Source organism: Passer domesticus, chromosome 10 (assembly GCF_036417665.1).
Source record: "Passer domesticus isolate bPasDom1 chromosome 10, bPasDom1.hap1, whole genome shotgun sequence".
Lineage (NCBI taxonomy): Eukaryota > Metazoa > Chordata > Aves > Passeriformes > Passeridae > Passer > Passer domesticus.
The window spans coordinates 13335129-13351548 of NC_087483.1; the positions used below are offsets into that span (position 1 = coordinate 13335129).

Here is a 16420-nt window from a genome sequence, read left to right on the forward strand (position 1 = left end):
GCAGCTTTCTTTTCATATGTGCTATAAAAAATATTAAAGATATTTTCTAGTAACCAATCAATGATAATTCAAAACACCCCATCAAAAGAAGGAAAATAAAACTGGAGGAAGTTATCTGTTGTACTTTGAAGGTCTATTTCTGTGCTGTTTATAGGAAGCCTTGATTTTGCCAACAACTCATAAACAAGGCTTTTTGGTTTCCTAAGATGTGCACATTAAGTCTGTGAAAATACAGAAACTTGTTTGCTAAATGAGCCCACACACAATTAGCCATTTTGACTTACTCTTTATTTTAGAGACTAAAGTTTTAAATTATATGTGTAAAGTATGAAATTACATGCACGAGGAGCTGGCTAATTTCTGCGTTCAACTTAATTACCTACTAAAAAAAACCAACCACGTTATCTAGAAAATGTTCTCATTTTCCCTGGTCCTTCAGGGTGGCTGTGCTTCCCCACACAGGCAGGAGGAGCAGCATGACAGGCTGCTGCTTTGTCTGCTCTGCAACTCTTATCTTACAACTTTATGTGTAGATGGAGACCTGGTATTGCATTCTTCTGAAACTACTTTATCCTGCTAAGGGTTTGATCTCTCTAACCCTTCTTCTCTGTGAAAGGATACACTGATGAGAGAATGCTGCTAGGATCTCTTTCCAGTATAGCAGAAGTGTTGCTCTTGAACAACATATGGACAGGTATTTCAAATATAGTTTCTACATTGAGACTGCTGCCAAGCTGAAAGTGGGGCTGGGATAGCAAAAAAACCGTGTGTACTCTGAATCCTTATCCTGCCTTGAACTGAATGAGCAGCTATTCTCTGAGCTTTCAAGGTCTCTGGGACATAGCTACAGGTTTGGCTCAGCCCAGCTCTGGCCTGCAATGGCATGAGAGACTCCTGGACAGTGGTTACCATCAGCTGCCAGTGTTCTTGTCCCCTCATGGCTCCCACGTAATTAAGTCACGTAGCCTTCGGCTTGACAAAGGTCTCGGTACATGACTCAGAGGTTGTGAAGGTTAAGCTACTGCTGACCCAGCTTAAGGAGGTGAATTGCAAAATACTTTTTCTGAACCTCGCATCTTTTTAGAGACTGTAGCTATGCTCTTACTGTACTCAGTGGTTTGCCTGCAACTTCCCTAGGGATGAGTGTGACAGCTTTAAAAGAGGGAGCTCTCACACTGAACCCTGACAGCTGCTGACATCCGAGGATCCAGGTGTGTCCTGAGCTGTCAGTCTGGGCAGATGTCCTTGGAACAATGGAAAATGGATGGTTGTGTCTGTTGGCAGAAGTCATTGTGCTACCCAGCTTAAAGATAGTTCAGGTGTGTCTGCCAGCCACAGGACAAAAAAGGTACCTGAGCGCTGTTCTTGATGGCTGATACTTTGTGTTCTACATTTCTTTGGCGTTCTGAAACCACAGAGCTCTGTAGAGACTTTTCCAGTGGCCCCTGGAACACATTGAACAGATAAATGGTGGGTGAGTAATATTAATAATAATAGGTGATAGAAACTGTACTGCAAGTTCCAGCACAGAGAGGGAATTCTGAAGCCAGTGTTCAACCATCTGGAGACTGCTGTAAACACACAGACAAGTTTAGCTCTACACATTTAAAAAACATGCAGCTTTAACTTTGAAATCCAAGAGATTAAAAGGTGTGGGTATTCTCAGGCATTAAACATCTAGTAAATGAAATATATATTATTAGATTTTAAAAAAAAAGATCCATGACACAAGTCTCATATAGGAATATATATTACATCCATAAGTGATTAAGAAGAACACGTTTGTCTTAAAAATTCTGTCTGGGTTTTAATAATGTAACAATTTCCCCAAAATAAGTTTCATATGTAATTTGAATTTTTTTTTCTCCAAACATAAAAATCATCAATAACTCTATAAATCATCCAACTCTATTGGATGGAATGTCTTCTGCATTCCATAGTTAATATGAATTAATGCATTGCATAATTTAAAATACACACATCTGTTTTTTAAAGAATAATCTCTTTAAAACCTTTCCTACAGATTAAAGTCTTTGAAGATTAGCTGTGACATGGAAGTCCCTCATAGCAATGTTTCCAGCAGAAGAGCCGCTAATGAAGTTCAAATGTGAGTTTAAAGGGCAACATTTGGCAACCCCTAATGCACACAAATCACTTCAGTAGAATGAGGGGACAGGATTTGGTCTGAAAAGCATGTGAGCAGATTAGCATGGAGCAGATTAATGAAATGTAATTCATTACCTGTACAGGCATGCTGGCTGCAGCCAATATTCTTCTTTCTTCTCTTAAGCAGTTTGAGATGATCACTGCTATATGCATGGGATTACCATGATATTTACCCTGCAAGCACAAGTAAATACAACTCAAAAAAATTCCAGAATTCAGGATGTCCCTCTGGAAATCCCAAGCAACATGATGTATGAGTGTCTATGAGGTACAGATTGGTGTAAGTGAAAAAAGACTCCCCTTTTCCTGTGCTAGTTCAGCCTTTCAGGGCAGCATCAGTTAGTGCCACCATCATAAAATATTCTGAACAATGTTCCACAGAGATTATAAAGATACAATTCCGAGATGTACGTAATTTGAAGATCAAATTGCTCCCCTGCTAGCACAGCTGTTTTGAAAGGGCTTTCCTGTCAGCCTATTCTGGGCATGATTTTATCACGTCTTCGATTTTCAATAGGATGTTGCTGCTTAGCATGTAGCACTTCTGCCAACAAAAAAGTTTGTAAGCATATCAATATGGTAATGATGCAAGCAGGAAAGCTTCCTCAGCATAAAGCAGAAGGCTTAAATTTTAATGTCTATGAACAATTTTTCTCTTTCAAAAAATAATGTGCCTGAGCTGAAGGAATAAGTAATTTTTGTTCCAAGGTAAAGAACAAAAAAAAAAATCTATATTTTTATAAAGTGCTGAATTGCTGATGCGTGACTGAGGACTGGGCACAATTTGAACTAATATTGGTTTATGCTGTATTTATAAAATTGGAATGATCCAGGACTCTCAAGAAGCTTCCTTTATGGTGATATATTAATTCAGTGTTTCTCAATACCCTTCATGCAGTTCATTCAGTATCATTCATTCAGATACCCTTCATTCAGTGTTCGTAGTGTTAGTCCATTCATCAGGATTAATCTATTTAATTTCTTTTCCTGTACAGTTTTCAGTTCTGGACTTACTCTATTTTCTTCTCTTTATCATTAGTCTTCATTTTCATAATATCTCCCTGCCGCTCAGAACTGCTTTTATTCTTGCTGTCTCTGAATGTGGTACAATAAGTTTATACAAACTTTAACTAATGCCAAATTTTCCTTTGATATCTCATACCAATTGTTATGTTAGACACAAGGCTGTGAATGCATGTGACAGAAATGTGAACACATTGCTTCTGTATGCAACAAGTACTGTGGCATTAAACATACCTTTCTAATGCTTTTCACTAAACATTTCCTGTGAGCTCATGCATGAAATGTGTAATCTGAAATGTGTTTTGACTTCAATTGCAAAGTAAACAAATACCATATTAAAAATGGTAGTTTTGATCATGGCAACTTGGTTTGAGTTGCTTGGTATTAAATACCATGTGTACTGTGGTTCCAGGTATGGGCTAAGGTGAAAGATACAGGGCTCTTAAAACTAAATAACCAAGGTACCAAATGTTCCCTTCGAAGAAAGCTTTCACTGCCCTCTCATTGTTAGCAATGAAATTAAACCTTGTTTCTATGGTTTCTGAAATCTTTTCAGGACAGGAAAAGTACATGCCAGTGCACACCCAGAGTAGCCCCAGTGCTGTGCCTCCTTTGATCTGCTTAAAAGCAGTTCAGGATGGTACTTTGCTCTAGCAACCATTGGTATGTGAGGAGCAGGAGTTATGAACCTGACTGGTTTTAGGAGCTTCTCTGTAAACAAGAAGTGGTGAGTAATACTACCCAGGACACACTTTGCCTCAGATGAAACACCAAGCCCTCCCTCCCTGCTTGCTCCTTCCTGGGCAGTGGGAGGAGACTTGATTAAGGATACACTGCTTAGTTCCATGTCAAGTAACAGTGCCAGAGATCTGTCACTACACATTACTCCCTGGCAGCTCCATGGCTGTAAGGACAGTAACTACGATGTCACTGCATGCTTCCTTCAACACCACTGCACTTCAGGTCCAGTAATATATTCACAGTCCCCTTTATTGGGCATATTCCAAATCTCTCTCTCTGTAGTGTCAGGATGTAGCTTTAGGAAGGGAATAGAGCATGTGGGAAATGGCTGTGATCTTCCTGCAGAGGGTTGAGTGGGGTGCCATGTGGATCTGAGGTCCAACAGCAGCAGCCAGGGCAAATTAACTGCAGCCAAGGGTGGTTGTGCTCCTGGCTGTGCTCCAGCCCAATGTCTGACACCTTAGGAGCCAATCCAGGCTGCTAACTGGGATGGAAATGACTCTTGCTTTTTTTACTGGCTGGATTTTCTGCTCCTTGGTGGACTGAAACTGCTCAGCAAAGGATCAGTTTATTATTAAGGATGAGCACAGGTGAAGTTGGGAGAGGGGGAACAGTCCTGCCTTGTTTCAGCTGTTATGGCTAAGCCTGTCTTATCCATCTGTACCTTGATTAGAGGGGGAAAAGTCCTGTTACTAATAAGCTTGGGATGAAAGCTGTGGGAAGAAATCTGCCACTGCTGTAAGTCCACTGATGGGCATATTAATTCCTCTGTTAATTTCTGCTTCTGGCTGTTACTTCTTTTTGGTAGTAAAACAGGGTTTCACCTTCACCCTAGATGGCCAGTAAGTGTTCATGCCATGCATTGGTACCTGAAGCTACAAAGCCAAGACTTTGTAGCTTACCTTTGAGGCTGACCTTAGTCCTGGCTTACCACTGCCCAATAGAATTCCAGCACTGGAAGGGTGTAAAGGACTAAAAAAAAAAAAGGCTATTTAACCAAGTCAAGAAGAAGCAAATATCCTCTCTTGGAGCTGGAAAAATGCATTTATGTAGAAGATGCTCTTAAAAAAAATTCTGACAGTGGGATGTGTTAAAATTCCGCACAAAGGATGCCGGTTATTAGGGACTTCCCTAGCATTTCTAGACACGATTCATATGCAAAACTTTCAAAAACACTTTCTTCCTCTCCTTTTCTTTGTTTCATTAAGAGAAAAACATCTGAATCAAGAGACGCAGTGGAAATTCACTTTTCCCCCTCCTTTTCTTTCTTCTCTAACTCATAAATCTGTAGAAACAAGCTGGGTCCATAGTGATTCCCATACTTATGCCAGGCTGGTGCTTCTTCAACTTGGTTCAGTTTGAATAGATGCCAAGAAGGTCTGAACAGAGAGCTGCCACCTGTGCTCCTGGAGCAGCCCCTGTTGCAGTAAGAGAGCAGATGGATTGCAACTCCTCAGTAATAAATGCATAAATGAATTGTAACACTAAATATCTCAATAATTGCAACTTACTGAATAACGATAGCTACTAAAAGTCACAATAACCATGTTTTTGAGTCTGGAAAAATAATAACATTAAAAAAGTCTGCCTGTGTTTTATACTTCTCAGCTGTAATTACACTTTGGAATGCACTGCTTGGTATTCCCTTATTATTCATCTACTTCCAGCTCTTGTTCTGCTCTTCCATTTTGTCTTTGGCTGAGGGCAGAAATTGCCCAACATGATGTTGATTTCTGAATGACTAATTGAAAACTATCTTCTATCAGCAAAGAGTAGTATAAGTTGGAAAATTAAGGAACTTTAACCAAAAATGGCTTGAGATGGGAGGATCCTAAATCAGAGTGACATGAACACTAGCAGCCAGAAGAGGAAGAAAAGTGTGGATTCTTTAGATATGTAAAATCGTATTAATAAGTTTCAATGTGTAAGGAGAAAATTTATATTTGTCCTTTGACAAATACCAACACAGAGAAATTGAAGATTCGCTTTTCTTCTTTCAAATCAAAATGTCTGCTAATATTACTGTAATTTTGTTGTTCTTAGAAGTTTTCTTTCTCCTCTCTTCTGTTCCAGTGAGGTCTTTCCATGCCATGAATTACAACAAACAACAAATTATCTTATTTGGACTGGATTCTTCTCAAGAACTACCAGCATGGTGCTAAATTTAAGCAAAAAGGGGGAACTTGAACTTTCATTCTGAACAGGTGACAATTTTCTGAGAATGCTGATGACATTTCCTTGGAGAAAACCTTCCTACTGCCACCCGGCATGCACTCTTTCCACTCCAGGGACATCTGTTGTGACAGTATCTTACTAGATCTTGGAGAAAAACAAAGAGGCATTTCTGCAAAAACAGTTTGTACGTTATAGCATGCAGAGTTTATGCCCTTTAGCCAAATTTTAGAACAGCTTGAACTCTTTGGAGTATGTTAAAGGTACATGAAACGGTGGCTGGGGAAATGCAAGCTTAGATTCAGTAAGCTGCAAGGTCATGGATAAACTTTAAAATACATATTATGACATTTTAAAATACATGTGCTCTCAAAAAGAACACCAAACATGTTTAAGTTTTAGTATCTGCTTGCTCTGACAGAAATGAAGAAATCTAGACCAGAGTCATTCTCTTACTCTTCTTTTCCTCCCATTTTTAAAATGTCAATATTTTAGCTGATTTTCCTGTGGGCAGCTCCATCACAAAGTGGATCACTCCCAGCCACACTAACACTGACTGCTGTCCTTGTGTCAAAGGGCTCTGTACACTGTACACATTTATCAGTGAATACTGGATGTGCACTACGTGAGCAACTGGCTCTGTTTTCAGTGGTGAAAGCAGGGATTAGGTGTTAGTTGGTCTCGACTTGTAATGTAGAAGGATGTGCTATGAAAGCCTTAGAAAGTCAGTCAGGGGTTTACCTGATTATCTCTGTGTTTTCAAGATGACCTAAAAATGGACTCGAGTAGGTTTTGGTGCTTTCCAGTTCTGAAAATTGCTTCAGAATTTGGTCAGGCTTTCTCTTCTTTTCTCCTTTTTCTTTTCTTTATTTTTCTTTTCTTTTTTTTAACTCTAAAACCATCAGCTGTTTTTATTCTCATTTCTGCTAGTAAAAGCCCTTCTTGAGCTTCTTAATTGTATACAATAGGAGCTTTGCTTGGAGGTGTGGAAGGGTTATTTAGTATGACCATTGAAGTGTTTGTTCATACTCAATGAATATTTAAAGAAGCTGATGGAAGGGAGGAGAAATAGGAAACAGCAAGACAAAGTCAAGCAAAAATACATTTCCTTCCCTATTGCTTACTTATGATTATTTTACAAAGTCTGATACTCAGCATCTTTCTGGATAAGCAAATATCTCATCTTTCATAAAATCAAAAACAGGGAGAAAAACCCCTTTTGTCTATCATTTTATTTTTTAAAAGAAAGAAAGGTTTGGTTTAGCTGTGTATCTCGAATGTGTGGGTGGGAAGGCATAGCTGTACATACATATTTCCCGTTTTCACCTTCAAATATGACAAATAACACTTCACCTTGATTTGTTTTCTACCTCTGTTTATGCATCCAGGCAGAAAGTCTAATGAAGACAACAGCAGAATACAAAGAAAGAGTTGGTCCTTGTGTTAGCCTGATAGAGGTTAAGTGCTTGGTAATTTTTTGAAAGCTTGTACTTAAACAGGCAGAATTCTTACTAAAAATATTCTACTAGAAAGATGCCTCTGTTTTATCTAGGTCTTTAAGAGGAAGTACCTGTGACACTATTTAGACTGCTCTTGTACTTTTATTTTTAGATTTCTCCTTCCCCCTCTCAAAATATGTGAGAGAACTTAAAGACAACCTCATTGTTTTAGAAAACTCCTATGATGTGTGGGAAGTGCTAATACACAGCTTTGTAGTCTTGTAGTTTTCTCATAGCGTGTGATGCATAACTTCCAGATGATCATAATTTTTTCTGGGGGCATGTGCAACTAAATTGCAATAGGCAAAGCTGTAAAAGCACAGTGAATGAGCTGTGAAGGCAGAGGTTTTTTTCTCCACCCCTCAAGTTCCACTGCTGAGTCCCTCCCAGCAGACACTAAAACCACCCAAGGAATAACCTACAGAAACAGCAGATTTCTGTGCAGGTAGGGTGAGATAAAGCTACAGAAAATACATTTTTCTGTGGAAATCATCATCAGACAGCAGAACTGTATAGACAGAGAGGGGTAAATAATGTAGTGATGCCTCTTATTTGATATTTATTTGAGAATAAATAACTTGTTTAAATGACATTTATTTGAAAGTAAATAAAAATACCATGAAAAAGGGTAAAATAAATACCGTATGAAAAAGAGTAAAACATTAGAGGACAGAGAGGACTGATCTCCACATCCCCCTCTTCCTCTGGGCACAAAGACCTGAGTATTATTAACTAATCTCTCAGGCTGATGTTCAACTGCAACTGGGCTCTTAATACTTCAGAATGAACAAAGCCCACAAGAGGTTATTTAGTTTGCTTGTATTTTTACTTCTGTCTGCAAGTTAACTCTTTTTCATTCTACAAAACCAAACTGAAAGGTTTATAAACTTTTTTTTTCTTTCTTTAAATAATAACTAGAAACCCCAAAGTATTTTACTTGTACCAAGTAACCTTTTTCAGCCTTGTATCAATAATTTTAAAAACCTTTATTAGCTGCAGTCACCAGGCTGCAGTTGCTAGGAGCAGACACCTAGCTGCTTCAGCAAACAGACTTCTGTGCGGGGTTTCCCATTTGCACGCCAAAATTTTCTGTAAACAGCTTTAATGGTTGTACTGAAAAACTTACTGGGAGCAGTCGAGTACAACCTGAATTGTGTTAGACAGCAGGACACGCTGGTTCAAAACACGTCCTCCTTTACTGTGTTGAGTTGTTGATCTGGCAGGCTACACAAGTGCTAAATAAGTGTAAATAACATTTTGAAATGGATCTTCTGTGTTTTATTAGGAACTTTCCCTATTTTGTTCCATTCTCACTCTTTTGTAAGCTTTAACAGGAAACTGCAACTAAAACATCAATGGCTGTTTCCACTCTTTGCAACTGTTTCTCAGCACAGGGCTCATTAGAATTGTTTGTCGAGCACCAACTGGAATGTCCTGTTTCGGATCTAATGCTATTTTATCCACTTTCTTTGATGTACTGGAATGAATAATCTTAGGATTGTTCCTTGCATTCCTCATGTATGTTCCTTTCTGGTACAGAGGTTTTGTAAACTGTCACTTGAACAAAGGAACCTTTATTTGTTCACTTAGTTCTCTCTGAAGAAGCACAGGGGTGCTCATCGAAGATGGAAACAAACTGGGCAGTATAACCAGGAACATGACACAGAATCAGGAATGCTCTGCTGGGTTACTGTTTTAAGTAGCATCGTGTAAAGATGTATTTGTAGAAAAAAAAAAGTGCCTTAATATATGTTGTTTCAGATGACAGAAGATACTTTCAGAACTATTCCAGACCTTTCCATAAAAACAGCCAGAACTGTGTAGGATAAAGTAATGTAACTAAAGAACTATTTCCCAACTACTTACTCTAACTTCCAAAAGCTTGTTTTTGTATAACTGGTTGGTATAAATCAGCAGATCTGGTGCTTCTGCCTGACCTCTCCCTTTGTAAACAGACCCTGAGGTGTTAATGGTGTGTGTGCCCACAGACCTGCTCACTCAGGCATAATCCCATTACCCTCCCTCCCCTCATCTCAGGCTCTAGCAGGGCTGGTGAGTTGGTAAAGTTCACCAATACTGGAGAATCTGCTGTGAGAATTAAATGAATTTCATGAATATACATAATTTACAGCAAATTGTTCCCCAGAGCACACAGTATACTCATTAATTCGGGCTTCAATTGTAAATGAGCAGAGCAGCCCTTCTTATTCTTGAAATCTGTTATTTCACTTCTATAAAGGAAAATTTATGTAATCAGATTTCACCCTGAATACCATAAATAGAGAAGTGACACAGATGCATGTTGCCATTAATGAGAAGGGATTGCTTTCAGAAGTTATCTTGAGACTAGAGTATAAATAAGGGCTTCAGTTATGAGTAGGATGATTCTGGGAATTTCTGCTTTTTTCCTGATGAGTTTGTCCTGCACCTGTCACAGAGCACAGCACAGACAGAGGCTCCTCCTGAGAGCTCATCTGAACCACACTTGGGCCAGGCTGCATTCCACGGAGCTACTTCTTGTCCAGCAAGAGGAGTGCTCCAGCTTTCCAGCTTGGAGTGTGTGTGGGGAAGGACATCCCAGAGCAGAACAGGCAGTTGCCACCAGCATCATTCCTAAATGGAGCAGTGGGACACGGGGGCACATCTCTGATTCCCAGGCTCCTCTGAGCCTCCCCTGCCCTTGGCAGCCTGGCTGCTGTCTCCCAACCCAGGATTTTAGAATGTGGACAGTGCCTGTCCTCCATGAGGGTCTCTGAGCATTGGTGTGTGGCACTGGTGCTTACATCAGGGACAGGTGTCACACGTATGTGACACTGTCATGTAGAAACGTTCCTTCTGAAGACTGGGATGTAATCATCCACAGACCAAGGTCATGCAGACTCCTACATCTGCAATTTGGTTCCTAGAAGTGCTAGGCAGCTCTTCCAAGCTTAACATCTGCCCTTTACATTTTGTTGTCATAACAACAGCACAAACCATCTCCTTGTGACTAATCTGCTTTGCTTTTCTCCATCTAGATTTTAAGGAGAAAAGCATAGTTTCCCCCACTGCCTCTGAACATTTTCTCCCTCTTCCCTTTCCAAGACTGCTGCTGGGGGGAGCAGGAGCTCTCTATGAAGAGGGACAGAGAATTTAATCTTAGAAAGTGACTGTGCTGTTCTGTCACTTTCTAAGAGCACAGCAACAAAAGGCTGCTCTGCTATAAAAATGAATCCAATTTACTGACTTGAGAAGTAATAATAATGTAGGAAGTAAATAGGAAGGATTTTAACCTAAAATGCTGACCCTGATTTTAATACAGTATGTGCATTCATAGCAGATTAATGTCAGGAAGAAGAGACGTTTCAATGAAAGCAAGAACTAGAGAAGTGAATTACAGAGAGCTAGCAGTGACCACAGCTGCTTAGCTAAGTTTCTTAACACTATTTTCAAGTGCTTATAACTTGTTTCAAATTACATATTTCCTGAAACACTATTCAGTGTTTCTTTTTGCCTGCAGATAATTTTGGAAATGTAAGCAGTCTAAGCAGGAATGCCACACTCCATTGTTAATTCTCTGATGTTGAGAGAACAGGGATGGTCCCTGTGTTCTAAAAGCAGGGGTGCCAAGCAGACCCACCTTCCTGCCAGGACTTCTGCTCTTTGCCCTGCTCAACCCCCAAGATTGCCCAGAACTCTGTATTGCAACGGAGACAGGCAAATTCTCTTTTCTTTCACTATTTTCCTTCTTATTTTCACAAAACAACTAACATATTTATGTAGAGATGTTTCAGTAAACAGTCTGAATAGAAGATTTACTCAATTTTATAACAAAAATCTCAGTGAAATCTTTTAAGTGAGGTGTGCTTGGCTGTGGTGTTGGAGTCTCCTAGAAATAACACTCTCCAGATTCAGGAAAAGCACTGGGAATCTTGATCCTAAGGAGTCCTTGTCTGTCTAGAAAACAGCTGCAAAAGCCACTTATGAAGTGTGCATTGCTTCCTCTTCTAAGGCTGCCTTTCACTAACCATCCAGTTATATTTCTGATTAAGTGTTAGTCTCTCCATTTGTGTTTTGTCAAGGACTGCAGGTTGCTTTTGAATAGCTTTTGTGTGCTCTCTAATTGAATTTTTCTTTATTATTGCTATTGTCATAGTGTTGAGGAGCCTTTACCACAGCTCAACACACTATGCTGTGTATATAGTGATAAGTGCTGGTTTCCAGCATTATCTATTTTGTCAAGTATTACTCAACAGGGTAACACAGTTTGGCTCAAAATAATGAACAAACATTGTACTCAGATCTTGTATTGTGGTTGGACAGCTTTGTGTGTGTGCACGATGCACAGGGGTCTGTGCATCTGTGTGTGGTTCAGAGGGGAAGGAAGAGGAGGGAACTGTGAAATTTCAAAGAAGTGCTTGCACTAGAGAGCGAAGCAGAGATAAAGGTGGGCTCATGGAAACTAACCTTCAGAGAAAGTCAAACCAACACTGTTCACAGAGTCATCAGATAGGAAAAGATGTTTACAAAAGCAGCTTCCTCCCCTGTTTAGGAACCCAGTCTTTCTTTCATCAGTCACTGAAAAACCTCGTTAGTTTCACAGTGTAGCATTCCAGCCTCCCATTCCCTAGGTGGTGTGCTGGGACAAAAAGGACCATGGCATCCTGCTCTGTACATCAGTCACATTTTTCTGGTGTTGTCTCACAAACCTGTCACAAACTAGCTCAGATTGCAAGGTTTAGGTATCTGCAAGGGCTTCCAGCTGTGGCTGGGAAGCCAAATGCCCGTTTCCAACCTTATAATATATTTAGCAATAAAATGCAACCAGTGATGCATTAACGAAAGATTAGACCCATAATTAGATAATTTGTATACTCAAAGTTAGGAACATTACAGAACATACTGTCCATGCTATGTGTCACATTCAGTCCATTAATCTCACTTGACAGTTGATAACAAGGATAGGCTGTCAGCTGATTTCAGCTACTATAGCATTTCTTTACTGATGTACTTACCTAATCAGTGAAAGAAATAATTTTAACAGCTGCAGCAGGAGACTGCCTGTGCAGCTCTACAGAACATGCAGCCCATACTTTGGCTGAAAATGCATTTATCCTCTATGTCCTATACCTTATATGTTGTAACATAGTGTTTTACACAAAAATCAAAGATTCTGGTGTCACAGATTTCTTAAGACAGTATAAATTATTTTTCTTATCCAATAATAGGTTGTCATCACGCATTGCAAGAACCTAAAGCTACTCCAGCCTATTCTAATTATTTTGGAGGTTAAAATATAGACTGTGGGTGATAGTGTTCAAAATCAGGAAAAGCTCCAACAGTGAAAGTGCCATCCAGTTTTTGGTGGTTTACATGTGTATTTTGATAGCTTTTTGTTTAAATTCAGGTTATGTGCTGTCTTGATGCAATGAAGAAATGTCAACTTTACTAGTGATGGGGTGAGCTGCTGCTTTGGTTTTTTTTCTCACTAAGAAACATTCTACTGCAATGCTCAAGATTCTGATCCTGTTTTATAAGCAATATAAATAATTCCAATATCATACATGTGCTCTCAAGGAGTTCATAGCACTGTTCAGCTGTAATGGGGATGCCTGAGCATTTTGGCTTGTTCTGGAATTGTGACTCAGACCCTAGCACCTGAGAAACCATTTAATCACAAATCACTTGAAGCTCCCCTCCTCTTGCCTTTCTGGAATAAGCCTCCTTTGCTTTGTGCTCTTCCTGAAGTACACAATGATATAATTTCCAAATATGACAGGACTTGAAAGAAAGCCTTTTCATTCAGGCCATTTCCATACTGATTATTACATGAACTCAAATGAGTTCACCCAAGGCCTGATTGCTTGGCTTGGTGTGCCCAATTTGGCAGAGCACACAGAGCTGATGCTTCAAATTTTGCAAAAAAATTAGACTAAAATAAACGGGACAAGGAGTAGAAGGAACAATGAGAGGCTTTAATTTTGTAGAGCTTGTATGTAAATATGTTCTAGTCCTTCTGCCTGTTCAGGTACAATCATAAATGCATTGTCTTTTAAGGCAGGAATACACCAGTGTAACTGCTTGGCATGAAATGCTCTTTCCACACATCTTCTCCTGTGGAAGAATCCTCTAATAAGGTGGTACAGCTTTGTGGTAAAATGTGCCAAGATCATTACAGATACAACAGGATTTCTGCAGCTGAGTAAATTTGGTGTTTGAAGAGTACTGAAATTATGAAAAGTGCTGCTCCAAAAACCAGAAAAGAAACAAGAAGTGACTATATTTTTAAATTACAGGAGGCTGCTTGCACAGCATAGGATGAAAATAGTGTCATATTTTTCCATAGCAATGGAAACAGTGTTGTATTTTTAAGAGGCCACCGTTAGGGATAAAGAGTAGAAAGAGACAGCCATGAAGAGAACAAAGTGATTGATGAAGTCATGCTAAGATTTTCCAGACCAGTGTGTGTGTATGTACATATGTCTCAAATAAAGAAAATGTTTGGCAAGCAATGTAATTATCATTTAAGTACTTATGGAAAACACCATCAAAGAAGAGAAAAACCCCCAAACTTTCATTAAACTCCATGGCATATCTGCTTTATGCAGAAGACAGATAGATGTCAGGAAGTAGGTGACTAATCAAGTGGAACTCTGAGAATCCTTCCCTTAGATAATTATTAGAGAAACATTCAGCCAATCAAAATAAATATCATTTTGCAGAAGCCTAACGGTAAATCCTTTAAGTAATTCATAACAAATAATTCCAGAAAAGCATAAAACAGCAAGCATGCTAATGATTTACAGAGGTTCCTTTTTCATGGTGCTGCCTTAAGCCCCAAGCATGTATTTTATTCCATAGTTAAATATCTGTAGGTGTCTGAGAGGTGGTAATTACATTTGTAATAAACATGAGCATCTATAAACACTGTACAATGTTATTTGTAAGAGCTCAGTGAAACACAGAGCTAAGAAGTCACAGCATTTGTATCCAAGCTGCATGCATTGAAACAGGAATTACTGTTCCACAGAAAGACAGTGGAATGGTTATTTTGAATTATCTTGTTGGGGGCTCAGTTTTCCCAGAGCTGCTCGGAGTCTGTGGCAGTCAGGGCAGCTCTGAGCCGGGCAGTGGAACAAACTGCACTCCACAGAGCTCGAGCACTGCCTCCAGAGACCAGTGAGAGTGTGCAGTGCAGCTTGGCATCTGGAGTAATGACCCACCTGCAGCAGCTTCCTGACTCTCTTCAGGTTGTGGATCAAGAGCAGATTCTTCTCCTGCGACACCCGGTCCAGCTGCTCGTCCACCTGTATTATCAAATTCTGTAAAAGGATCATGGCCATGGCTTCATTGTTGGCTGCAGCCTCCCTAAAGAGTCAATGAACAACAACAACAATGCACATTTAAAGTGCTGTATGATGTGTCAATCTAGCAGTACAGAAAATTATAATCTATTCAGAAATCTAGGCAGCAAAAAAAGACTTTAAGTATATGGTGACTTGCATATAGTTGGAGCTTGTGAATAATGATTTTTATGATTTTGTGAGGTTTTTTAATATTCCTACAGATATGCATAAAAAGAGGGTGAGGTATTTGCACAGACAGTAGAGTCAGCCAGAGGAGACAACCAGGGTTTTCTAGTCTCTGGTCCAGTGAATATTTAAATACTTCCAGCTCACATGTCAGAGGAAATGGGGCTTAAGCAAACTGTCCGTCTCACTCAGTCACACAGATATAATTTCTGAATTTGCTGCCCAGTTTCAGACAAAGTTGGCAACAGGCTTGAAGTCCAAAAGATAAAATTCTTACAAATTTCATGGCAATCTGGCAGGTTGGTAGAAGAAAGGAATCCAAATTAGCACCTCCACTGAGGGGAACAGCAGCAATAACTTGCTCCAGGAGGCAGCAGCCAGATGGTCAGGCAGAAGATACATCACTTCACACCAGGAACCAGCTGAGCCTTCCCCCAGCCAAACTATTTGGGGATACAGGAGGACTCTGAGGCTACTGGTCAAGGGTATGTAGGGGACACAGGACACAGACAAAGCCAGGATTTACTGGTTCTGCTGTTCGTGGTACAGCTTGGTAAGTGCAGGGCAATGGCATTAGTGAGCAAAACTGAGGAGGAAAGTTTGGACAGCACGGCATCCTTGTCCATGAGATAGCCTCTCTCCTTTCCTCACAAATAGCAGGTGCCTGTTTGTGATATGCCTGCTAACTCCATGTCTGGCAAAAAGGAGATTTTAATGTTATCCATGTTGCCACAGCCCCAAAAAGATGGAGCCATAAACCACAAAGAAAGATTCTATTCCTTAGCAGTTTTTCCCCCCTTCCACAATAGTCCTCCAATAGTCCTGTGGATTTAGCTTGAAAAATTGAGATGTCTCTTTCTGGTATGACTAATATTTTTTTTTTTTTTGCATTTAGTTTGGAATCTTCTTAAGGTAACTCTCAAGTGAATTGAATCCAAATTTGTGCATAAATGGACCTCCTAGAGAACACTTCCTGTAAACAGCTGGCTTGTTACCCAGAATTATCCAGCTTTAAGTGCAATTTTGGACAAGAGAATAATTTTATGCTGCAAGAGGTAAATGTATAACATTTCCATTAAAAATTAACTTCTATTTTTTTTAAAATCAATTTTTATTGGATTTTGTTTAGGCGTAAGTTCAAATGTGAAACTTCACCTCCCAATATTCCCTAAGTTTAAATAGCTAAATCCATAACTAGTGAAATAGTACTACTGGAGTGTAGATACCTGCTCAGTTTGTAAATGAGCACCCTAAAGCCTGCCAGCAAACAAAATAATTGTTGGTGATTGAAATAACAGGAGACAGAAT

The 16420-nt window shown here is 39.5% G+C and overlaps 1 protein-coding gene across 1 annotated transcript in view; it reads right to left on the reverse strand.

Annotated features, from left to right (window-relative positions):
• The window catches only part of STAT4 (signal transducer and activator of transcription 4), a 40332-nt gene that overhangs the window by 21374 nt on the left and 2538 nt on the right, over positions 1-16420 (reverse strand). Inside the window, exons 3-5 of the mRNA XM_064433870.1 lie at positions 14804-14948; positions 2242-2340; positions 1353-1445 (exon numbers count right to left, since the gene is read on the reverse strand). Coding sequence (XP_064289940.1) covers positions 1353-1445; positions 2242-2340; positions 14804-14948 — 337 coding nt within the window. The remainder of the gene's footprint in view (positions 1-1352; positions 1446-2241; positions 2341-14803; positions 14949-16420) is intronic.